We start from the raw sequence: 24,201 nt of genomic DNA on the forward strand, positions 1-24,201 counted from the left end.
TTGTGCAGTTTATGGACCCGATACAGTTTTCATTTCCACCGCACAACGATGGTTTCAACGTTTTCGTTCTGGCGTAGAGGTGGTCGAAGATGCGCCACGCTCTGGAAGGCTTGTCGTCGAAAATTGCGATAAAATCGTTGAATTGGTCGAAAGAGACCGGCATAGTAGCAGCCGTAGCATCGGTCAAGAGCTGGGCATGAGTCATAAAAAATTCATTTCAATTTCAATATATAAAAAAATTCAATAAAAATACCGCAAGACTTTTTTGACAACCCATTATATAGCCTAAATCACGGTTCTTGGCTTGGCTTTAATGCGAGTACGTTTCGTTTAGCTAGACCTGATTGTTATGGCGATTTCATGACTATGATTCATGATACCAAATCAAATCAAATCCTTCAGTCAAATTACGTCTTCAACAATTTCACTATGTTTGGTTTCCAATACCATAAGTTGAACTATATACCAAATTCCCTTTCAGAGCTTGAAACGCTTTTCATTGCTTTCATGCTTTTAATTTTGGTCAAAGTATTTTCAATAATCAGTTGTAGCGCTCTTATTGAAAAAACCCGCAACAAGAGCGCTACAACAGCTTTTTTAAATAAAACAAAAATCAAATATCAATGAAGTTCTTTATTCCTGTGAATTTAAATTCATGTTCCGGCACGCATTCAGATGTCCAGACTTTAAATCCAATTTTTGACTGTTTTCAAGCATAAATCGGTCGATACTGCTGCAATTTCACGTTCGATATTCATACGAAGTTCATCAATCGTCGCTGGCTTGTTGGCATAGACCGTAGACTTGACGTAGCCTCTCTGGAAATAGTCTAACGGAGTCAAATCGCACGACGGAGGCGGCCAGTTGATTCGGACATTTCGTGAGATAACACGATCACTAAACATGGTTTTCTATAAAATGATGGTGGCACCGTCTTTTTGGAACCACATATTGTCCAAGTCTATATCATCCAATTCGGGCCAAAAATTTTCTGTTATCATTGAGCGGTAGCGATTTCCATCCACAGTAACGTGCCGGTCTTCATCATTACGGAAGAAGTACGGTCCAATGACGCCGCCAACCTATAAACCGCACCAAGCCGTAAGTTTTTCGTTATGCAATGGTAACTCATGGAGTACGTGTGGATTGCTGCCTCACCAATAACGCATATTTTTCTTATTGATGAAGTCATGATTTTTCGATGAAATTTCGGATCATTTTCATGTTGTTGCTTATACGACGGTTCTGGTAGTCAAGCGGCTTCAGTTCTTGCGTCAATTAGATCTTCTAAGGATGTAAGCCAAGATCCTTTTGCAAAATTCGCCACAACGCTGTCAAGAGATGCTCAACGATTGAGAACGACGTGTGGGAGACTGATTTGGGTTTCCTCAATTGATGCGCTAGCGGCAGCAATGTTCTCGATACTACGGGCATTCTGACGACCATAGATTGGACGTAGCGCTCTTAAAGTTGAGGCCACTGTCTGCGAATTTCGGTAGTAAATTTTAATAATTTCGACTCGTTGTTTAATCGTATATCCTTTCCTGATAAAATGGCAAACCTTACTGAAGAGAAATGTCAAAAGAGCGGGAAAAAATATGTCGTCGTTTGCTATTCCTACCGGTCTACTGTTTGCCCCTATTGAAAACCCCGTTGTATGGAGCTCGAGTTAGGGCTATAACCACAGATATCTCCGAGTAATTATAACCTAGAGACATAAAACTTCAAAATCACTTCTTTATTTTGTAGAAGAAAAATTGTGTTAATCAATTAATGTTATATTAAAATACTCAATTTTAAAAAGGCTGATATCGAAGCCAGTACTTTCTAAGCTGTATGATACTCCATATAACTTATTTCTTATCAATGTCATCTGATCACTCTATATAAATATGTCTAAACTACACCTACTTTTTACTCTTTTTATTAATTTCCTCTTCTACAAAGACTTCCAGAACTTAGATACAGATGAAACCCTTTGTGATGTTCGAGTAGTGGTGCTGTAATGGAGTCTCTTTATAAGCATATGGAAGAACAACGGATACCTATCGCTTAACTGAGTCAAACCAAAGCTGTAATGTATTTTTTGTATGGGAAAAATAAAAATCTGCCACTTTTGGTATAATTTGTAATACTCGAGCATTTTTACTCAATATTTTTTAGAAATATATATCTACACTCTGTCAAGAAAGTATCGGGAATTCTTCATTTAAATCTCCCGCTTATATGGAAGACAGTTAAATTTTTTCAGGTTGGTACAACCGTCCTTAATTATGATGCCAAAATTAGCGCGATCTGTCAACCAGTGTGTTTACAGCAGCTGTTTATGTCAGTGGCAGCAGGAATGCGCCAAATCACCCCACTACTGAGAGGTTATAACCTTGCAAGGTTTAGATATATGATCAACCTTCCCCGAAACAAATTACATTTCCTTCTCGTGCTCTATACAGGGCACTGGAGGTTCAAGAAGCACTTGCCCAACATGGGCATAGTATCTTGCGCAAACTGCCGGTTTTGCGACATGCAATAGGAAACTCCAGAACACCTGATTATAGTTTGCCTAGCAATTTGTAGAAGCAGGCTCAGGGCCTTAGGCTCCATCCACGTGGACATCGATTACATCGACTTACCATATGGGAGAGGGCAAATAGACCATAGGTCGCAGTGCAAAACCTCAATTATTTTCGATCTATCTATCTATCTGAATTTAAGAAAATTCATTGTTCAATGACTTTAGTTGAAACTCACTTTTTGAAATCGGTAAAGAGATTGTGCCTAATAGTTAGACGGACTCCGCTTTCGAACGAGTAAAAAAGTCTTCTGAGATTACGCCTTAGCTCAGATTTTTCTGTTGGTGCTAATACCGTCAAGGCAAATTATAATGTTTCCATATATTCAGAAAATTCGGTTTCGACCCACAAAATGTAGGAAATGAAAATTTAAAGAGATTTTTTATAAATGAACTCTAAATCTATCGTTTTTAAGGATCTTTAATAAGTAGCAGTTGGTTAAGGTACGAAAAAAGGAGCCTACTAATGAGTTGGAAAGTCCACTTGGACCTCCTAAAACTTCTAAAAGAAAATTTAAGAAAAGTATGCTTTCATAAGCATAAATTGAAGCTTAAATTGGTAAATTAATTGTCGTCCGTATTTCATTTGTCGGATAGGTGGATACGTCCGTTGATAAATCTTAGTCGTATTATTAAGTAGCGAACAAAAAATACCTATCTCTGTTGTCCGGTTTATATTACATTTTTAAGGAATCAGATCAATTTCGAAAGCATAAACATATGTCAGGCAACACTAAGTTTTGCAGTTGACTTCATAAAGACTCTTAGTCTGGCCTTTAATAATTTGCCAGTCTGTTGTCAATCGACAGCAATATCATACAAACATTAGTCTTGGGAAAGCTATGCTCCAGAACTATGAAAGGCTCTAAGCAGTCTGAATATTACACATGAAAACTCCGTTCATATAAATGTTTTTGTAAATCGATTTTATTCATAAGTATTTATTCTTTATAATTTAATTAGAAATTATACTAGGTGTAAAAATAATATAAAAAATCTTCTGTTTCAGCGAACCTGCAAGAGATCTTTGACAAGAACCAAAAGCATAAAAAAATTATTCTACATTAAACCATACTATACTATACTTTATAATTACATTAGGAATTAAGTTAGGTATCGAAAAAAATATCCACTTCGGGTTACCTAGCGGTTACCAGTTGTTGTGTTGGTGAAAACGTTAATCTCGGTACACAAAGCATACGCGTAGCGCCATTTGGTAATCCAGCTGTGTTGTCTTGTACTTGGAAGCAATCAAAAAATAGGAAGGGGAAGGGGAAGGGGTAAGGATAGACTGGGTAGAACCACGGATACGGATTGAACATGGGCATGGGCAGGAAAGGTATTGGTGCCGGGGTCGGTGCAGGGGTCGGTGTAGGTAGTGTCGTCGTTTCCGTGGGTTCATTAGTGGCCTGTGTCGCACAAGGTAGACTCGTTGACGAAGTTGATATTGCTGATGGCACACACGTTACACTAGTTGACAGAGTTGATATTACAGGTGGCAAAGTCGAAGGCACTGTTGGAGTAGTCGAAAGCGTTGTTAATATTGTCGAAGTTGCCGTAGTTGGTTGCGTTGTCGCTTCAGCTCTTGTAGACGACGTAATTAGGGTAGACAATATAGTTGTAGGTCCAGTTGTAGGGAGTGTTGGTACGGTAGGAGATTCAGTTGTTGGTGTTAGTGTTGATGGTGATGTGGAAGATTCAGTGGTTGGAGTGATTGAGGTTTCTGTTGTTGGTGATGTGGAAATTTCACTTGTTGATTCTGAACTGGTTGGTGTGGTGGAAGATTCAGTTGTTGGTGTTAGTGTTGATGGTGATGTGGAAGATTCAGTGGTTGGAGTGGTAGAGGTTTCTGTTGTTGGTGATGTGGGATCTTCGCTAGTTGACTGTGAACTAGTTGGTGTGGTGGATGTTTCAGTTGTTGGTGTTAGTGTTGATGGTGATGTGGAAGATTCAGTGGTTGGAGTGGTAGAGGTTTCTGTTGTTGGTGATGTGGAAATTTCACTTGTTGATTCTGAACTGGTTGGTGTGGTGGAAGATTCAGTTGTTGGTGTTAGTGTTGATGGTGATGTGGAAGATTCAGTGGTTGGAGTGGTAGAGGTTTCTGTTGTTGGTGATGTGGGATCTTCGCTAGTTGACTGTGAACTAGTTGGTGTGGTGGATGTTTCAGTTGTTGGTGTTAGTGTTGATGGTGATGTGGAAGATTCAGTGGTAGAGGTTTCTGTTGTTGGTGATGTGGAAATTTCACTTGTTGATTCTGAACTGGTTGGTGTGGTGGAAGATTCAGTTGTTGGTGTTAGTGTTGATGGAAGTGGTTTCCCCTAAAGCGTGCAAATCGGAATCAATATATTATACACTTGCTTAATATCACATCTTGTAATGTGCTTACCGTCACCAACCAGATCGGCTACAACATCCAGATCCAATAAACCTGAACTTTGGGTGGTGTCCCCTAAAATATTGGTTTGAGAAATTTAACTGTTAACTGTTAACTATTTGTCTATAAAATATTACTCACCAGTTTGATCGCCAAGAAGACTACCCAGTAAATTCCGTAAGGTGCGTATAATATTACCTAGTACACCAGGCTCGCTAGTATTTGGATCTATGGTGGCTGCTCTAAGAAGTTTTAAGCATCCGCTTAGTAGCGGTTTCTCGACGTCATCATAATAATCGTAATCAGTTGATGCTTGCTCACTGTTTGTGTTATTTGTTGCTGTCAAATCAAATAAACGCTATTATTCACTGAGAGTTTTCTTTGATTTTGAAGTCAATCACTTACTGGTTTGTGCGCCGCCTAAGTTATTGACTACATCTCCTAAGATTCCCAATAGATTTTCCAACAGCTTCGTTTGACTAACTGATTGCAGAATACTCGTCTGATTATTCCCAGAATTTTGTGCTGTGCTGTTAGCTTGTCCAACAACGCTTGGCGCTAAGATCGCAATAATAAATGCGACCAAGAGCCACGTGATGGCCCGGCCCATTTTTGTTTCAGCTGTCATTAAAAGCGAAGTCTGGTTAGTGTTAAGTGAATAAAATTCTAAATGACTTAAAGTTAATATAGGAAACTAAGGCAATTTTGCCACAAAACCACCGAAAATTCAATCCCAAGATGCAAAATCTATAGAATTTAAATCCTAAAACTTAGGAAAGGATTCTATGCGAAAAAATTAATGATACCTTGGTGTTGGGTCATGTTTTGAAAGCGCGGCCTTAAACCGCCATAAACCGCAATAAAGGAAAGCGAATAAAAAGAGGACACACCAGTGTTGGATTGGGCAAGGATTTTTTTAAAGCGCCAATGTAAAAATTCTTGTTTTCGGAATCTGCTTTTGGGAAATTTGAAACCGACGATTTAAAGCCTAACCCTTAAATTTTAAATTTTTTAGAGCCGTAAGGATAGAAAATCTAGCTCTTGTTACAGCTTTTTCCGTATAAAACTCAAACGGCAACTGGCTGGTATATAAGGGTTTCCTTGGCATCCGAAGCTTACAAAACTTACAATATGTCAGTGACTTTTAGTTCGTATTCTTATATATTCTGTAAAAGCTTCTAGAGATCTTGTAAACATGTTTGGCATAAGGTATCTTACTCAAACGTAATTCCTAAGTTTTTAGGAGGTGTGTCAATGATATCGCTCTTGACCTTCCCTCTGTCTGTATGAAACACATAGGCCCAGTACTTTGGTAAATTCCAGTGTCCTGGTAGGTACTTTTGAGCGGCTATGATTTCTATTTGGATACACAGATTTAAGGACTTTAATCTACGTCTACAGATAGTTGAAAAAGCGGCAGTTTACACAAGAGGCTGGTTACCAACAGCTAGTCCCCTTGTCCTTGACATTAGGTGCTTGGGCGGAATCAAACTTCTAGAGCCGAAACGTTCAGAATGTTGGAAAAGCCCTTCGATAATAATTGTTTGTCGCGAGGAAGTGGTTTTGATTGGTACAAATTATTCAAAAGGGGTCAAACCATGACCAGGACCGCCATCAACATCGATTCATGATCAAAACGTCAATAAAATATCAGAAGTTAGTGAAAACCATTTAGAAAAATCATTTGTATTTAAGCAAAGTGAAACCACGCTTGGTTCCGAATTATTCAAGTTTTTCGAAAAGCAGCGTCACGTTAAGGTCTTTGAAATAATGCTTTCCGACTAGCAGGATATCATGAAACGTATTATTACTGGCGATTTGTTTTGGCAAAGGTGAGCCGAAGCCGAGTAAACCACGGAAAATCACGTCAAAAATCAAAGCAGTTCTCTTCGATTATCGAGTTGTGGTGCACTTTGAATTACTCTCGACCAGCCAAACTGTCAACAAGGACTACTACTTGTGTTATGCGTCGGCTGTGCGAAGCTATTCGTAAAAAGAGGCCGGATTATGAGCCGACAAGCCTTGGTTTTTGCACTACGATAAGGCACCGTCGCAACTGCATGGAATCTTATTGAGTTTTTCGCCAAATTTTCAACCAATATTGTGCCGAAATCTCGTATACGCCTGAATCCGTGGCACTTATGGCTATTCAGCAAGCTCAAACGACCGATTCGCTGAAAGCGTTTTGAATCAATTGAAGACATTATACCTGAATCGCTATGTGTATTGTAGGCTATGCCGGAAATTGACTTCAATAACTGCTTCGAGGATTGGAAAAAACGTTGACACAAGTGTATTGTGGCCAAGGAGCATTATTTTGAAGAGGACGAAATAGATTTTGAAGAATAAATTAATAATTTTAAAGTTATGTCAAATTCTTACTATTATATCATTATAATATCCTTGTACCCTTAAACATACCTTGTTTTAATTTACAACCTTTACTAAGTATCCTTCGAACCAGGTCCACACGTAGCACCAATCGTTGTTACGTGCCTGTAAATTGTACCAAAAAAAAACGCTTTTAAAAATAAAATAATAATTATTACTTTAATTTTTGGATGTTAAAAAAAAGTAAATAATAAATATATAGCAAAGACACTACTCACGTTTAGTATTCGCCGTCACTCACTAATTTCTACTGAATTAGCATTACTTAGTGTTTTTGTATTTATTTGTAAAAGCGCGTAAATTGAACGCGTCAAAAATGTGCGTGCGAATAACGGACGTGCCAATATTGCATTATGTCATTATATGAACGACAACATAATTCCTGTCAGACACCAATATGTAATGAAATTAATTACAATAGTTAATGCGTTATTCAATAAATTTTAAATACAGACTAAAAATAGCACAACGCATTACATAAGATTTCTTGCTAGTGAATTAGTTAGCATGGTATAGTAGTTAAGACCCACGTAATGGTTTAATTCAATAAGTGTTTTGTTTTTTCGCAAAGCTGTACTGGCAAGTTCTAAACCACCTCCGAATAAGACGTATTGAGACTGTGAGAAACTTTTTCGTATTAAAATTACACTAAAAAAAGTTAACATTACCTAAAGACTTTAAAAAACTATCTTTAGAATAAATACCAGCCGACAGATCCAAGTTTTGACCACATTTTGCTGCAACTACGACTCTCTGTGAGTCGAATATTCTCTTTCGAGGCGACAATCCTCTCTTGTAGAACACGAGAGCATACCGATCCGCTTCTATTCTGCCGATAGCGGCTCTAGCGTTCCTTTTCTTGCCAGCTCATTAGCTTTACAGTTTACTGCGTTACCGCTGTGGCCTCTCCTCCAACGATTTCTTATCACCCACAACTCCCTCACCGATGTATGGGTAGAGAAGGAGCCGCCAGAGTTGGGTTAGGCGACTCCATAATCAAAGTGATCCGGTATGAAGTCAAAGTGAGTGAGGATTTCCGAGTGTTCAGATACGTGTTCTCTCTGAGCCTGATGACAACTTTCAGCAAGCCATACACCTTTCGGCGATATCCACGGGCAATATGTGCACGATCTATGGCTCTATAGTGCTCCTCATTGAAAACGTAACAGCGTCTCAACAATGGCTTGTGAATAATCATCAATTTCTTTCATTTATTAACATAACCATTGAACCAAAAGTGAGCTTCGTCAGTGAACAAATTTTTTTAAAGAGAATCGGGATCGCGATTGAAGGTTATTCGGCATCAATTCTTGCACATTTTGGATTCTGTTAGTCCGCGAAGTAAGATGCTTCCGCAAATTCCGAAAAGTGAATCGGCTCAGTTTCAATTGTTACGTGCTATCGTGTATGGACTAATTCGGGTCTTCTTCAATTTTTAACTCTGCTGGGGGATTATGTCGAATCTGTTGGATACAGCACGCGTTGTGTCACGTCAACCGAACATGTATTTTGGTCAATAATTTGCACAATATGCAAACGTTGTTTCCAGGTAAGTTCATAGTGAGATGGCAAAACAAATAAAAATCCAGGAACAGCTGCCAAGAGCGCCAACTTCGAAAAGAGGATTCTTTCATTGAAAATTACACGTCCAAAAAACACACCTTCTGAAAATGAATGACAATGATGACTAAACCTTTTCTGAGAGTTCTGATAGTTTGCTTCATCCTACTTTTTTCACAACGCTCCTTTTTCCCCAAAAATTCAGAAACTGATTAACAACGACTTAGGGAGGTAGAATCCTTTGCTTTCTCTCGGTAATGACGTAGCACCGAATGAAAGTTTTCTGTCGGGTTATGCCAATCTTTGAACTGCATGTGTCAGTAATGTCGAGTCCAATCAAGTAAGATTTGATTTCTTTGCAGTTCTTCGAATCTAATAACCATATTAGGCAGCTCTTGTAAAGTCTAATACGAGAATAATACGAGAAAAACATGGTAACTACAAAATGCGCTCCAAAGCAAACAGGGCTTAAAAAAAAAACAGAATAAATGTTTTTTCGGCAAAATCAATTTATTTTATTCAAAATTGTCTCCTTCTGCTTCAGTACAGCTTTTTGCACGGTCCAAAAGCATGTCGAACGAGTGTTTTAGCTCGTTAGCCGATATGGCTGCCAGTATGCCGGTGCAAGCCTTTTGAATGGCCTCTAGGTCTGCATAACGCTTTCCTTTCATGGGCAAATGCATTTTTCCGAAAAGGAAAAAGGCGCACGATGCCAAATCAGGGGAATACGGGGAGTGGTTAATGGTTAAAGTGTGATTTTTGGTCAAATAATCGGTCACAAGCGTCGATCGATGAGACGGCGCATTATCGTGCAACAAACGCCAACTTTCATCTTCGCGATATTCGGGCCGAACACGTCGAATACGGCGCACCAAACGCTTCAAAACTCCAAGGTAGAATACCGCATTAACGTTTGGGCCGGGTGGAACAAATTCTTTGTGGACAACACCCTGGAATCATAAAAACAAATCAGCGCGAAGACAATACTTTCGACTTCTCAATGCGCGATTTTTTGGGTTTCGGCTCGTCCAGTCTCTGAAGAAAAACGGATTTGCTTATAACTCGTTAGGTGGTCAAGACAAACTCGTGATTAAAATTATGGGACTAGCAATAATAGTTATGGAAATTGAGTACAATTTCGGCAAAATTGTATAATCGAATTTCGAACATCCCTAGTTATTCTAGAAATGCAATGGTTGCGAATATTTTCATTACCAATAAAAATGCAATGTCATGCATGTTGTTGTTCTATCAAACGTTATTTAAACCAAATTGTACATGTGTTAATAAAAATAAACAGACAGACATATTTACAGACATACACATAAGTACAGCTGAAATTATTTCAGCAAGACCATGCATAAAAGTGTTGAAGAGGCACGCGCCAGAGCAACACTTAAGCGGCAATTAACTGGGTTAACGGTTGTATGAGGTGTTTAAGAAGTTATGTATGAGCATGTATGAAGACAATTTTTAATTAAATAGAAGCTTCAAGTATTTATAGATTTGAAACATTGAAGAGAAACTCATTTCTGCCGGAAATGCTTTGATAATTTTGTGAAACCAAGATGCTAGTTTACTACTGTACGAGACTAAAAAATATACTGTTTATCATTTCTGAAATTCAAACAGTTGCGTTTAGAGAAAAAGCGTTTTCTTGGCTTCTATGTTGTTGTTGTGATTGAGCGCTGGTTGTTGTAGTCGGGTAGTCGTGGTAGTTGTTGTTGTTATATATTTTTGTCCGTTGTAGGTTTTAGTATTATTGGCTTTACGTTAACGGAAATCATAGTTGTTTCTACAAATATAAAGGGTGATCCATTTCGAGATTCCCTCCTTACTCAGAAACTTCAAACTTAATGAGTTATGTTCATTATCATTTGAAAGAAGTTTTTTTGTCATTTATTTTTTAAAAATTATCTCTTTAAAATGTTGGCCGCTTCTACGTCTCAGATGGTCCATCCGTTGAGTGCAATTGTCAGTGACTCGTTTGAGCATTTCGACTAGTAACTGGCGAATTACAAACATGATGGTTTGCTTCAAAGCCTGAACCGAAGCGGGATTGTCCGCATAGACCTTTAACTTTACATATTCCTACAGAAAAAAGTCTAACGGTTTAATATCACACGATCTTGGTGGCCCATCGACTGGTCCTAAATGTGAAATCGTCTGCTCACCGAAGTGTTCTCTCAATCAATCCACTAATTGATGGGGTGTGTGAGAAGTGACGCCTTCCTGTTGAAAGCAAATGTCGTCGAGATCGCGAGCCTCAATGTCAGGCATTAAATACTCGGTTATCATGTTAGTTCTCACCGGCAGTAGGCCGATTATGTTGGCCATAAGTTGTGCAAAGCGTGTGAAACACTTTCTTTACAGAACGTGAGTTTTCGTATTAAAGTTGAACGATTTGTAAACCCTGTTCAGGCATAAGTCATTTCATAATGATATGCCAAACAATACTGAACAAAAGTAAAATCACACCTTGATACGACTCATGAGTGATCTGTCAAAAAAGGCTATTGATAAAGTAACTCTACGTAGATTTGGGTAGGTAGGTTTGAATATGAGAAAGTGGAAGCATTACTCGATCAAGATTAATGCCAAACACGTGAAAAGCTCGCAGAATTTTTGGGCGTCACGCAAGCAGCCATTTCAAAACTATCAAAAGGATCTGGATATATTAAAAAGCAAGGAAACTGAGTGCTATATAAATTGAAGCCCAGAGACGTTGAAGTGCCATTTTGCATCGGCTTGAGACTGATCGAGCCACGTTGATGAAAAATTGCTTCATTGTGACAACCTTGAATGCAAAAACTTATATTTGTGGCCCAAATAACGACAAAGCCGCATATCCATGACGCCAAGGCTATGTTTGCTGGGTTTGGAAGGACATGATGTATTATACTTAAGCTTTTTAAACCGGGTGGTCCAATCAATGGACATCAACTCATCAAATTGAAGCGAACAATAGCCGAAAGACATCCGGAAATTTCGCCTAAACACCATGCAATAATTCTCCATAATAACAACAATCGACCTTATGTGGCAAGTTTGGAAAAAAAATATTTGAGAATCAGATATCGGAGCAGTGTTGAAAACTGGCTTGATTCAGTCCAGTTAAGCCGACGCAGTTTTTTTTGTTCACAAATTTCCTGAAGGAAATGAAAATGTTATATTTTCAGATAGGAAATACTTTGAATTGTAAGTGTTCATGTTAAATATAATTGTGACAAAAAAGTATTCGGAAATTGTAAATAAATTATTCATCAATATTTATTTTGCCGCCTTCAAAGTAATCTCCACCTTTTATTAGCATTTTTTGGGATGACCTTCATCTCCTTCAGCGAGTTTCGTTTTATCTCTTCAATCGACTGAAAACGGAGCGGCAATTTCAATTTGGGGGACAAGAAAAAAACACACGGAGCCAAATCTGGTGAATACGCTGGTTGCTTGATGGTATTTTTGGCTTTAAATTCGGCCACAATCGTAGCTTGATAACGTCTGTCTCTACGGAACAAATACATGATGCACAAAACCACGATTATCGAAAACACCAAAGAGCCATTACCTTGATTTTTGAGCGCCTTTAGTGTGGTTTTTTGGTTTCGGCTCGTTTTTTTCCTCCATTCCAATTATTGTTTCCTCCATTTCAATTATTGTTGACTTGTTTGCATGTCAAACTCTTAAACTCATGCGAAGATGTCCTCAGAGACCTGTTTACGGTACTCTTTAAAAAAATTCAGTTTTGCCGGGACGACTCCAGCAAGAATGAGTTTTATAATATACATAATATGTACCAAAATCGAAAGGACTCGCGAGAGATGTCGAGCTCTCTTGCCATCTCTCTAACACTTGCCAGATGATTTTCAAGCACCATATCCTTCACTGTTTAATAACACTGAGGTGTACCGACTTGAGCAGCTGCTGTAAGCAAACCGGTTGATAGATCGCGCTCATATTTGGCATAGTAATAAATAAATTTTTTTGAAATAACGTACCTCCGGAATTTAAATTACAATTTCGGGGTACTTTATTCTCACAATGTATAGCTCTACCTACATTGATCTGTTGAATCTTTAAACTACCAACCACATCTTACAGTCCCCTTTTCCGACTACAATCTACTATTTATCTATAGAAATATTGAAGACTTTAAGATAACCATTTAACAGATAACAGCGCATAGCCGCACGTCTTGAACGCTTCTGGCAGACGTGTACGAAAAAGCGTTGCTGATAAATGGCTTGAGCTGCAGAAGTTGCAGAAGAATACTAGCACACAGCAGCACGCAAAGCTTCAGCTTCGGCATATAAAGCAATCAGAAAGCCCTCTTCAACCACATTGTGGCCGTGACCCGCGCATTGGCTCGAAAGTGCGGTCTTTTTGTTCGAATTCTTTTATTATTTCTGAAAAATAAAATATATATACATTTAAAAAGCTGTTGTTGAAGAAAGCAAAAATAAATATTTAACGGATATTCAAACTACTGCAATGCGACGCGTCGTTATTTGGCTATTACTAGCCACAGGCTACGCTCTTTTAGAGCATACTGCAGCTGGTAATATTGGTGCCAAACAGATAAGTGAGTGATAGATAGAAATTCGGAGTGAACGGAAAACATGCAAAATATGCAAGAGATAAAATTAAAAAATGCAAATTGAAAAAAATTTACGTTAGAGATGAAAAATTTAAGTAACTAAAACTTTGAAATAATTGTTTTAGTTTTTCAAAATTTTTCCAGTAAAACTTTTCTCAATTAATTTTTCAGAAATTAATTAAACATGTCCAAAAAATCAAAAAAAAAAATGTTATAATATTTTATGTTTTTTTAAATAAATTCGACAAAAAATTATAAAAAAATAAGAAAAGAAGTTAGCTTCGGCCGAAGCAGTGATATCCTTCAGTTTTCATATAAGAACTTATTTTGATCGGACAGTTTGTATGGCAGCTACTTATATATGACACAGTGGGCCGATCCATACAATTTCACCGGAGAATGCAGCGATGATTTGTATAGTAATGCATGCCGCATTTAATGCAAATACTTTGAAAAATAAAAATACAAGGACTAGAATTTGATCAGTCAGTTTGTACGGCAGCTATATGTTTCAGTTGTTCGATAGATGACAAATGAGCAGCTTCTTGATAAAAAAAGGACGAACTTTTTCTTGATCGGGCAATGGAATGTCTGCTTAATCGTCATCGATTGGGGAATCGGGTTCACCATCCTCGACTGTAAGGGAGAGGTTCGCCCTTCATAATTTCAGTATGCTCTGGACATCAGACAATGGATCAGGGTTCTAAAAGAGTATGCTCTGCTCTTGAAATCTTCCTTTAGTTGTCGCAAATCCACGTTTCGTTTTCTAGCAGCTTGCCAAGCTCTTCGTACTCACGAATTTCGGCATCTCTCCTTTTTTTGTCTGCAAATACTTCTCGCTTCCCTCTTCAACTCTCGGTATCTATTCCATCCCGCACGTGTTGTGTTCCCATCCTACCACATTAAGAGGTAGGCGGTCTGTTCTTTCTTCACTGCGACTCTTCACTCCAATGGTTTCGTTTGCAACTGAACGTAAGGAGCTTGAAATGACGTCCCACAGTTCACTTATACCGAATTCGTGATGAGTGCTCTCAGAGAGCAGGAGTGCAACTCGAGCAAAAAATCGTCCGGCTGTCTGTTGTGATTGCAGCTTCCCGACGTCGAACCTGCCTTGGATTTGTTGACGTGCATTTTTTGCTGCAGAGAGGTGGGCGCGTATTTTCGCTGCAACAAGATAGTGGTCCGAGGTAATGTTAGGATCTCGGAGCGTACGCACGTCTAAAACACTGGAGACGTATCTTCGTCTATCACAATATAGTCGAACTGGTTGGTGGCTTTCCAATTCATTTGGGGATGTTTCATCATAAAAGCTGAATTTACCGACCGTTGTGCCAAATATGCTTTTTTTGCCCACCTTGACGTTAAAGTTGCCAAGCATGTTTTTGGCATCGTGGCTGTGGCATCTCTCATAGGTGAGCTCCAAGCGCTCATAGAAGACATTTTTGGTCACATTGTCGTTGTCTTCCGCCGGGGCGTGGGCGTAAATCAGCTAAAGTTGAAGAACTTCGCTTTGATCCGGATTATGATCAGACGTTCATCCACTGGGGTGAATGCCAGGACTCAGCGACAGAGTCTCTCTTCCACCACGAATCCCACACCGAATTTGCACTTCTTTATATTGCCACTGTAGTGAATGCTTCAAGTACCTACTCGTCTCAGTCAGTCCTTGTACCGTCCATCGCACTCTTGGATGGCGGTGATGTCAGCGATTCCCGATTAAGGGACCGGATATACGACGTGAATGCCCTTAAATTGTAATCCATAATGCGTTGTCGTGGTCGTAATAAAAAGGGGTGTCTCTCATCCGAAGCTGTTATGTTCTTTTCATTGGAGATGTTGTTTTACGTGGCAGCTTTCAAACACAGCACAACCCTGGGGAGGCATGTTTCGCCTTCTTACTTTAGCTCGCTTTCAAATGGAGGTTTTTTCGGCTATCTTGAGGATACTTGATCTAAGACCGAAAGTCGTGAGCTGCTTGAGCCATATGTAAAAGAAATCATTTCTGACCACTCCCAAGTGAATGGCGCTCAGAGAACTTTCCTCATTTGCGTGAACTTCTACACATTGCTTTATCCTCCATTACATTCATATAAATTGACAGTTTGGTGTGGTTTTTGGTCTGGTGGAATCATCGGTCTGTACTTCCTTCAAATTGACACGGGTAATACTGTTACTGCCAATGTAGAGCGGTATAGATCGATGATAGACTTGAAGTGAGTGGGTCTTGAAAACATCTTGCAAGAAAAGTTTGGAGATTCGGATATATGAAGAAATTGTGGCATTGAATGACCGCCAAGAAGTTGTAATTTAACACCATTAGACAAGTTCTTGTGGGATTATTTGAAGCCATTGGTCTTTAGCAATAAACCAGACTCTCTTTAAGCATTAGAAGTCCGAAGAATACTGAACGTGCTATTTATGACATACGACTTGATTTAGAGGAAAATGTACTCGAAAATTTGGTTCGTCGAATTCGTTTTTGCAAAAGAAGTCGTAGAAACCATTTGAATGATGTTATATTCAGAACTTAATTGTATCGATTGTACTTCACATGAAATAAACATCATTTGCATTTCCCTGACTGATGAAAACAAAGCAATTTTGGTCTTTTTTTAAGAAATCATAATACTCTTATTGGAAACCCCTATATTATATACATATTCAAATATATTATACATATATTTTTTTCGCAGTGAATTCCGGAACCCAAATCGCCGGTAGCAATAATGCCGTTACTAGCCTTTTGAATGTGAACCCTCAGGCGGGCGTGGCCGTCAATGCCTTGAATTCGGTAACTCAAACGGGTAGTGGTGCAGCTGGTGCAGGCAGGAATAACATTGGCTCCGGCCAAGTTAGTAAGTTATTTGCTACTTATAAAAATACATAATTGCTACTACTACAGAGTCTTATTTCCAAAAATTTAGTGAACACCGGCGCCCTCATCAAAGGCAGCGGAAACACAGTCAGTAGTTTGTTGAATGTGAATCCTCAAGTGAATGCGGACGTCAACGCGTTAAATACCGTTAAGCAACAAGCTACTGCTGCGGCCGGAGGTGTTGCTTCGACCGGTAATAATATTGGAGGTAGACAGATACGTAAGTAAAAAACTGATGAATTAAAACTTTTTTCAACATTTTGTTTAGTCTGAATGAGAATGAGATTTTCATGTTCAAAGCTCGCAATTCCATCACTGTGCCCCCTTACTGTGCGCTCAGAGCTAGTAAAGGAGTTTCTTCTTTGGATGCCGGGTCATAGTAGAATCGCTGGAAACAGCAAAGTCGATGAGCAAGTCGGAGCGGGTAGCCTTGCCCAGTTCACATCGTAATGGGACCGAGTTGTACCTGCATTGCATTTTGTGTTCTAGCACTGGAAAATGGATCTTAGCAGGTGGACGTCCCGTCCAAATGTCTGCGAGATCCTTTTGGCCTGACTACAAGATCCTTTTAGTCTGAACTACTTGCCATAGCAAAGTTCGCAAGTTGTCAAAGTTGCACGGAGGAAGATGAGGTGGAAACCTCAAGGAACTTTCTCCACGATCGTTCAATACTTGCAAGACAGAGGTTGCAACATCTGGGCAGTCTTATCTTCGACGAATTAGGAGACATAGCCGAAACTGACATTACCCATCTCAATAAATTTATGATAGGCCCAAAGCGCTTTGTCAATTTGTGAGGGTCTTATAATATATATTATAGGAAATGTAGGTACCACAATGGACAGGCATTTTAAGCTGATGCAGTAAGATCCCTCTTAACCTAACCCCTCTGAAGAAAGATAGCTATTATAATTTTATGTGAAGAATTTTCATATTTTGCCATTTCTGAAGGCTACTGTAAGTTTTAAGAAAATACCTGAGAAACTTTACCACTTTTTCATATTGAAATACCTCCCTTCCGCAAGTAGAAATGGTCCAAATGTTGTCGATTGCTGTGTTAAATCAAAACTTTTTCTGCTTTTTAGAAAACTTCCCCTATAAGCGGTCTTTTGTGGTATTTTATTAAATAAAAGTACTTTCTCGTTTTTCCAGAATCAGCAGGCGCTAGTATTGTTGGTGATGGGAACACAGTTTCGAGTCTCGCCAACGTCAATCCACAAGTTAATGCTGGTGTAAATCTTTTGAACACTGTTACACAGACTGCATCTGGAGTAGCTGGCGGTGGATTACTAGGCGGAATAGGAGGTGCTGGCAATAATATCGGCGGCAAGCAAGTCAGTAAGTATTTACAGCTCTAAATGATATAAAAAAGAATCTGGGAATGTGCCAAAACTGTTTTCTTTTATTTCCTTGCAGTGGACCAAGGCACCAGTATACTGGGTAGTGGTAATCAAGTCTTTAGTCTGCTAAATGTAAACCCTCAAGTGAACGCCGATGTGAATGCTTTGAATACGGTGAAACAAGAAGTTGTTGGTGGTGGTGCTGGATCTATCGGGTCGGGGCGTAAGTAGACTTATGAAATATATTAATATTAAAAATTTCAAACCTTTAGCGTTTTGTAACGAATTTTATTAAAAAATGTTTCAGAACAAACTGTGACCCATATTGCTCGCGGTTCCGGTAATACAGTAACAAATACTGGCCAGCTCAATCAACAAGTGAGCGCATGCGTAAACTTCATTAATGCGATCTCACAATCCGCTCATACCGCACCAGTTAGTGAAAAGATTGCTGGTCACGCAGTTGGGGCTTCTAATAATATTGGAGGTCAGCAAGTCAGTAAGTATCAAGTTTAAGGTTAACTAAGAAAAAAGTAATAACAAAGAGCGAGATCTGTCTTGAATCTTTTGAACTAGATGATCACAGTAATTATAAAATCAAGTGTTGAAGTATTTGCCGATTCTCACAATATATAAACTCTTCGATAATAAAACAGACGCCTACTCACTTCTTATATTAAATTTCAACGTTTTATATTATCTTCAGGTAATTCCGGCGCCAAAATAGTTGGTGACAAAAATGTGGTCTCCAGCTTAATTAATGTGGATCCACAAATCGGTCTTGGTCTAAATCTTTTGAATCAAGTTACACAAACGGTTTCCGGTGTAACAGGCGGCGGTGTTGGTGGTAGTGCTGGCGGAAAAAGTGGTGGTCTTTTGGGCGGTGCAGTTAATAGTGTAGGTGGTGGTGGCAATAATATCGGTGGCAAGCAAGTCAGTAAGTAATATAGTCAACCAAAAAATTGGCAAAATAGTATTGTAATACCTTTTTAAATAAATCCTTTGTAATAATAGTGGATACAGGAGCCAACATAGTGGGTAGTGGCAATCAGGTTTCGAGCTTGTTGAATCTCAATCCACAAGTGAATCTTGATGTAAATGCCTTAAATGACATCCAACAGATGGCGACCGGCTTAACTGGCGGTGCAGACTCGCCGGGACAGTCTGGTGGTGTAAGTCGCTCTGGTGTAGCGTCAGGAGTGGCTGGAAACAACATTGGCGGCACTCAATCACGTAAGTCATAAAAATGTAAACGTTCTTACTCACACCAAAAATTTGAAATTTCCATTTCCTTATAGAAACCACAGGCGCTCGCGTAGTCGGCGATGGCAACACTGTTTCGAGTCTCGCGAATGTCAATCCGCAAGTAAATGCTGGTGTAAACCTGCTAAACACAGTTACTCAAACCGTTTCAGGAGCCACAGGTGGAGCAGGTGGTGCTAAAAGTGGTGGACTATTAGGTGGTGTACTGGGTGGACTCGGCGGCGCAACCAACAATATTGGTGGCAAGCAAACTAGTAAGTAAACATTTATTACGGACACTTAATTTAAAATTAATTTGCCCCAACTATTTCCTTCATTTGTAGTGGACACTGGTACCAGTATTGTAGGTAGTGGCAACACGGTTTCCAGCTTACTGAACCTCAATCCCCAAGTGAACGCTGATGTCAATGCCTTAAATGCTGTGCAGCAACAAGCGACTGGTGTGACTGGCGTAACCGGTGGTGTAGTAAAATCTGGGAAACAAGGCGTAGCTGGTCGACCGGTTCTGGTGGCTGGAGGTGCTGGAAATAATATTGGAGCCACTCAACAACGTAAGTAAAAAGGTTTAAGGGTTCGCAAGCGCACCAACAAATTCATAAGTTCATGTTTCTTAATAGAATCCACAGGAGCGCGCATTGTTGGCGACAGGAATACTGTTTCAAGTCTTGCGAATGTCAATCCACAAATTAATGCAGGCGTAAATCTACTTAATACCGTTACGCAGACAGTATCCGGTGCAGCAGGCAGTGGAGGTGCGGGAAAAAGCGGTGGGTTATTAGGTGGCGTACTAGGTGGACTTGGTGGAGCAACCAACAATATTGGTGGCAAACAAATTAGTAAGAGAATTATTTGTGTATAGAAAAATTGATTTTATTGTAAACATTTTATTTCCTTCAGTGGACACTGGTACCAGTATTGTAGGCAGTGGCAATACGGTTTCCAGCTTACTGAACCTCAATCCCCAAGTGAACGCTGATGTCAATGCTCTAAATGCTGTGCAGCAGCAAGCGACTGGTGTGACTGGCGTAACCGGTGGCGCCGCCAAGACAGGTAATCTTGCTGGTGCAAGTCGTCCTGTTGCTGGAGGTGCTGGAAATAATAATATTGGTGGTAGCCAACTCCGTAAGTAAAGAATTCAAACCTACAAACAATTTTATAAACTTCTGGTTTCTAATAGAATCCACAGGAGCTCGCATAGTCGGCGATGGCAACACGGTCTCGAGTCTCGCGAATGTCAATCCGCAAGTAAATGCTGGCGTAAATCTGCTAAGCACAGTTACGCAAACCGTTTCTGGAGCCACGGGGGGATCAGGTGGTGGACTTCTAGGAGGTGTTCTTGGTGGAATCGGTGGTGCTACGAACAATGTTGGTGGCAGACAAGTCAGTAAGTATTCAATTACATAACCACCTTGCCTTATTTTGAAAAGATCACTAACCGACTCAACTCTCGGTTATTAGTGGATACAGGCAGTACCATACAAGGAAGTAACAACCAGGTTTTCAGCCTTTTGAATCTTAATCCCCAAGTGAACGCAGATGTTAATGCGCTAAACGCTGTCAGTCAGAAAGCGACTGGTCTGGGAGCTTTTACAGGAGCTGCAGGCGGCGGTAGTCGTGCTACAGGAGCAGGTGGTGCTAAAGCAACAGGATTAGGGCGTGTTGGAAACAATATCGGAGGCAGTCAAGTTCGTAAGTAGTGGAAAGTGAAGTTTGCAGATATACCAAAGTACATCTGATTTGACAGAAATACTGAACACATTTATTTGCTGTAGAATCAACTGGAGCTCGCATAGTCGGCGATGGTAACACTGTTTCGAGTCTCGCGAATGTCAATCCGCAAGTAAATGCTGGTGTAAACCTGCTAAACACAGTTACTCAAACCGTTTCTGGAGCCACGGGTGGTTCGGGTGCTGGTAAAAGCGGTGGACTATTAGGTGGTGTACTGGGTGGACTCGGTGGAACAACCAACAATATTGGTGGCAAGCAAATGAGTAAGAGAATTTTTTGTGTAAAGAAAAATACATTTATGCTAACTGTGTGTTTACTTTTAGTGGACACCGGCACCAGTATTGTAGGCAGTGGCAACACGGTTTCCAGCCTACTGAACCTCAATCCCCAAGTGAACGCTGACGTGAATGCCTTAAATGCTGTTAAACAGCAAGCGACTGGTGTGACGGGCGTAACCGGTGGTGCAGCCAAGGCAGGCAGCGTAAGTCGCCCTACAGTATCCGGGGGTGTTGGAAATAATATTGGCGGCACTCAATCACGTAAGTCACATTTGAGGTAAATAATTGTAAAATATTTAAATTTCCACTTTCGAACAGAATCGACAGGAGCTCGCATTGTAGGCGATGGCAATACGGTTTCGAGTCTCGCTAATGTGAATCCACAAGTTAATGCTGGCGTAAATCTTCTTAATACTGTTACACAAACCGTTTCTGGAGCCACAGGCAGTAGAGGTGCGAGCAAAAGTAGTGGTCTATTGGGTGGTGTGCTTGGTGGGCTCGGTGGTGGAGCCAATAATATTGGTGGCAGGCAAGCCAGTAAGTGATCGATCCTATAGATTTGTAGAATACTTGCTGTTTACATTTCTCCGTAAATTTATCGTACTTTGATGTTTCCAGTGGATACAGGGACACGCATTGTAGGCGATGGCAATACGGTTTCGAGTCTCGCGAATGTGAATCCACAAGTGAACGCTGATGTGAATCTATTAAACTCGGTTACACAAACAGTTACTGGTGCAAGTGGTGGTGGCGGTTCAGGTGGTGGCTTATTAGGAGGCTTACTCGGCGGCTTGGGCGGTGCGACCAACAATATCGGTGGCAAGCAAGTCAGTAAGTATTCTCACCTAGTAAATTGTTATGATGAGTTTTTTCTAATTTTTTCATATTTTAGTGGATGCAGGCACCAGCATACTTGGCAGTGGTAATACCGTTAGCAGCTTACTGAATGTTAATCCACAAGTGAATGCCGATGTCAATGCCTTGAATGTGGTGAATCAGCAAGCCAGTGGCGTAGAACGCGTCATTGGTGGTGACACCAGTTCTGCAGGTGGTGTGCAACCTGGTAAGTTTATGTTGTAGTTGTTATAGGATTATTTAAATTTTCCCGTCCTTTCAGCAGTAGCAGGCAGACCAGTGCGGCCAGGAAGCGCTGGAGCCGCTGGCAATAATATTGGTGGCAGTCAAACACGTAAGTAAATTTGGACCTGACTTACTTGAAATTACTTTAGATTTTAGTGGCATCACTGGTAAACTTCTACATTTGCTTTATAGAAAACAGCGGGACCGTGATTCAGGGGTCAGGTAACGAGGTGTTCACCTTGGCCGACGTGGCACCACAACTTGATCTCAACATTGACTTACTCAATGCGGTGACGCAAACCGGTTCTGGAGGTGGAAGCGGAGGCGGATTACTTGGTGGCTTACTGGGTGGTGGCGGCAGTGGCAGTAATATCGGCAGTAGACAGCAAAGTACGTGTTTTTTTGTTAGAAAAATTAATTATAAACAATAAACTCTCATAATTTTACTCCCACTTAGTCAATGATGCTACCGTTATTCGTGGTGACAACAATAAGGTAAGCACTTTGGCCAAAGTTAAGCCACAAGTGGGTGTGAATTTGCAAGTGCTCAATCAAGTCGAGCAGCTTACCGGTCTTGTAGGCGACATTTTGCAAGATCCATCTAGTGTGACGAATATATTGTTGCCCGGTTCGGATGGTGAAATGGACTGTGGTGAGAACAATATCGGCAATGTGCAGGAGCGTAAGTATTGTTGGCATTATTACAATCGAAGTCAAATGTTCTTAACACTTCTATTATTTAATATTTTTTTAGGCATATCCGGTGCTGATATTGTTGGCAACAATAATGAAGTCTTCACCGGGGTTGACATAAGTCCACAAATTAATGCCGATCTGAATATCTTGAATAGTGTAAGGCAAAGAGTGCATTGCAAGCCGAGAATTAAACCAACCACTCCGCCGCCAACCCTTCCACCAACTTTGCCGCCTACTTTACCTCCTACTCTTCCACCAACTTTGCCGCCAACTTTACCTCCAACACTTCCACCAACTTTGCCGCCAACTTTACCTCCAACTTTACCACCAACTCTACCCCCAACACTTCCACCGACCTTACCACCAACTCTTCCACCAACTTTGCCTCCAACTTTACCTCCAACACTTCCACCAACTTTGCCGCCAACTTTACCTCCAACTTTACCACCAACTCTTCCACCAACTTTACCACCAACTCTTCCACCAACTTTGCCTCCAACTTTGCCTCCAACTCTTCCACCCACTTTGCCTCCCACTTTACCACCAACTCTCCCTCCGACTTTACCTCCTACTCAACCACCAACCTTGCCACCAACAATACCACCATATCCTCCATTGCCGCCATTGCCACCATATCCCATATATCCAGTTTATCCGCCATATCCAGAATATCCCACATATCCACCTACACATTTGCCATACTATGGGCCACATGCACCAAAAGTACCAACGCCAGTTCCAATTCCAATTGAACCACCACAAACACCGTCGACTAATTGCTTCGAAATAACCGATTTTGATGTCGACGGCACGAAAGGAAAAACACGTGTAGTATGTGTGCCGAAGCCAGCAGTTTCACCGCAGAATCCTTCACCCCAAATATTAGTCTTACCTCCTGCAGTACCACGCCCAGCGCCAAGAACACGTTGCTATCGTCGGCGTTGCAACAAGTGGAGCACATCGAAAGGTGCTGAGGAGTGTTGTAATGAAAATCATTCTCATCATGCTGCACCAGTTGCTCCAACATCGACTCCAATTCAACATTCGCCACAGCAATCACAGCCATCGGATTACGTGAAATCGGCACAACCTGTGCAGATAAGACTTGATCACTTCTATCCTTAAAATAATGTATCGATAATATAGACACTCTTTGATAATAAATGATGACTGAAAAAAAGTGGACAGAGTTTACTTAAATTACTGAAAATTGAAAGAGCTTAGGAATATTTTATAGGATTTTATTTGTGCTCCTAGAACAAGTGATAACTTTTGTCACGTTTTCTTAATGAGTTTGAGGTCATTCCTAGAGCGCTGTCAAAATCTTGAAGATTTAAATTGGTAATAAGTGTGATTTTGAATTGGCTTTATGTTCGACTTCTTCAAAGATCTGAGTTTTCAAATGACCTTCGAATAATATAGCATTTTTTCGTAGTTGGATCTCTAAGATTTC

General features: G+C 40.2%; 2 protein-coding genes across 4 annotated transcripts; one reads left to right on the top strand and one right to left on the bottom strand.

Annotated features, from left to right (window-relative positions):
• Positions 1 to 3,564: 3,564 nt before the first annotated feature.
• LOC120774662 (cell wall protein DAN4-like) lies at positions 3,565 to 7,426 on the bottom strand. The gene is made up of 6 exons (XM_040104390.1): positions 7,365 to 7,426; positions 5,349 to 5,564; positions 5,085 to 5,282; positions 4,924 to 5,018; positions 4,855 to 4,887; positions 3,565 to 4,776 (listed from the first exon to the last, which is right to left on the bottom strand). The coding sequence occupies exons 2-6, from the start codon at positions 5,551 to 5,553 to the stop codon at positions 3,709 to 3,711; spliced, it is 1,599 nt and encodes a 532-aa protein (XP_039960324.1). The 5' UTR covers positions 5,554 to 5,564; positions 7,365 to 7,426; the 3' UTR covers positions 3,565 to 3,708.
• A 5,899-nt stretch (positions 7,427 to 13,325) lies between these two features.
• On the top strand, positions 13,326 to 23,916 carry LOC120775923 (uncharacterized PE-PGRS family protein PE_PGRS3). Of its 3 annotated transcripts, none has more exons than XM_040106326.1 (22): positions 13,326 to 13,473; positions 16,182 to 16,343; positions 16,413 to 16,583; positions 17,516 to 17,701; positions 17,780 to 17,926; positions 18,011 to 18,202; positions 18,410 to 18,640; positions 19,002 to 19,220; positions 19,290 to 19,517; positions 19,584 to 19,802; positions 19,864 to 20,088; positions 20,144 to 20,350; positions 20,425 to 20,655; positions 20,739 to 20,957; positions 21,018 to 21,233; positions 21,291 to 21,509; positions 21,591 to 21,803; positions 21,865 to 22,035; positions 22,090 to 22,161; positions 22,245 to 22,442; positions 22,510 to 22,734; positions 22,807 to 23,916. In XM_040106326.1, the coding sequence occupies exons 1-22, from the start codon at positions 13,383 to 13,385 to the stop codon at positions 23,871 to 23,873; spliced, it is 5,109 nt and encodes a 1,702-aa protein (XP_039962260.1). In that variant the 5' UTR covers positions 13,326 to 13,382; the 3' UTR covers positions 23,874 to 23,916. The 3 variants fall into 3 exon arrangements, with proteins under 3 accessions (XP_039962260.1, XP_039962261.1, XP_039962262.1); XM_040106327.1 differs by having other exon boundaries at positions 22,093 to 22,161; XM_040106328.1 differs by lacking the exons at positions 19,290 to 19,517; positions 19,584 to 19,802.
• The last annotated feature ends 285 nt before the right edge of the window (positions 23,917 to 24,201 follow it).

Source organism: Bactrocera tryoni, chromosome 4, assembly GCF_016617805.1.
Source record: "Bactrocera tryoni isolate S06 chromosome 4, CSIRO_BtryS06_freeze2, whole genome shotgun sequence".
Taxonomy (NCBI): domain Eukaryota; kingdom Metazoa; phylum Arthropoda; class Insecta; order Diptera; family Tephritidae; genus Bactrocera; species Bactrocera tryoni.

What these genes read in the sequence shown, in the direction of transcription:
- LOC120774662 (XM_040104390.1), bottom strand. Translation starts at nt 5,553, where the DNA reads ATGGGCCGGGCCATCACGTGGCTCTTGGTCGCATTTATTATTGCGATC. An exon ending in CTTAGGCGGCGCACAAACCA is followed by an intron (nt 5,283 to 5,348) that starts GTAAGTGATTGA and finishes TTGATTTGACAG; the next exon opens with CAACAAATAACACAAACAGT. An exon ending in CAAGATGTGATATTAAGCAA is followed by an intron (nt 4,888 to 4,923) that starts GTGTATAATATA and finishes TGCACGCTTTAG; the next exon opens with GGGAAACCACTTCCATCAAC.
- LOC120775923 (XM_040106326.1), top strand. Translation starts at nt 13,383, where the DNA reads ATGCGACGCGTCGTTATTTGGCTATTACTAGCCACAGGCTACGCTCTT. An exon ending in TATTGGAGGTAGACAGATAC is followed by an intron (nt 16,584 to 17,515) that starts GTAAGTAAAAAA and finishes TCGTTTTTCCAG; the next exon opens with AATCAGCAGGCGCTAGTATT. An exon ending in TATCGGTGGCAAGCAAGTCA is followed by an intron (nt 18,641 to 19,001) that starts GTAAGTAATATA and finishes ATTTCCTTATAG; the next exon opens with AAACCACAGGCGCTCGCGTA.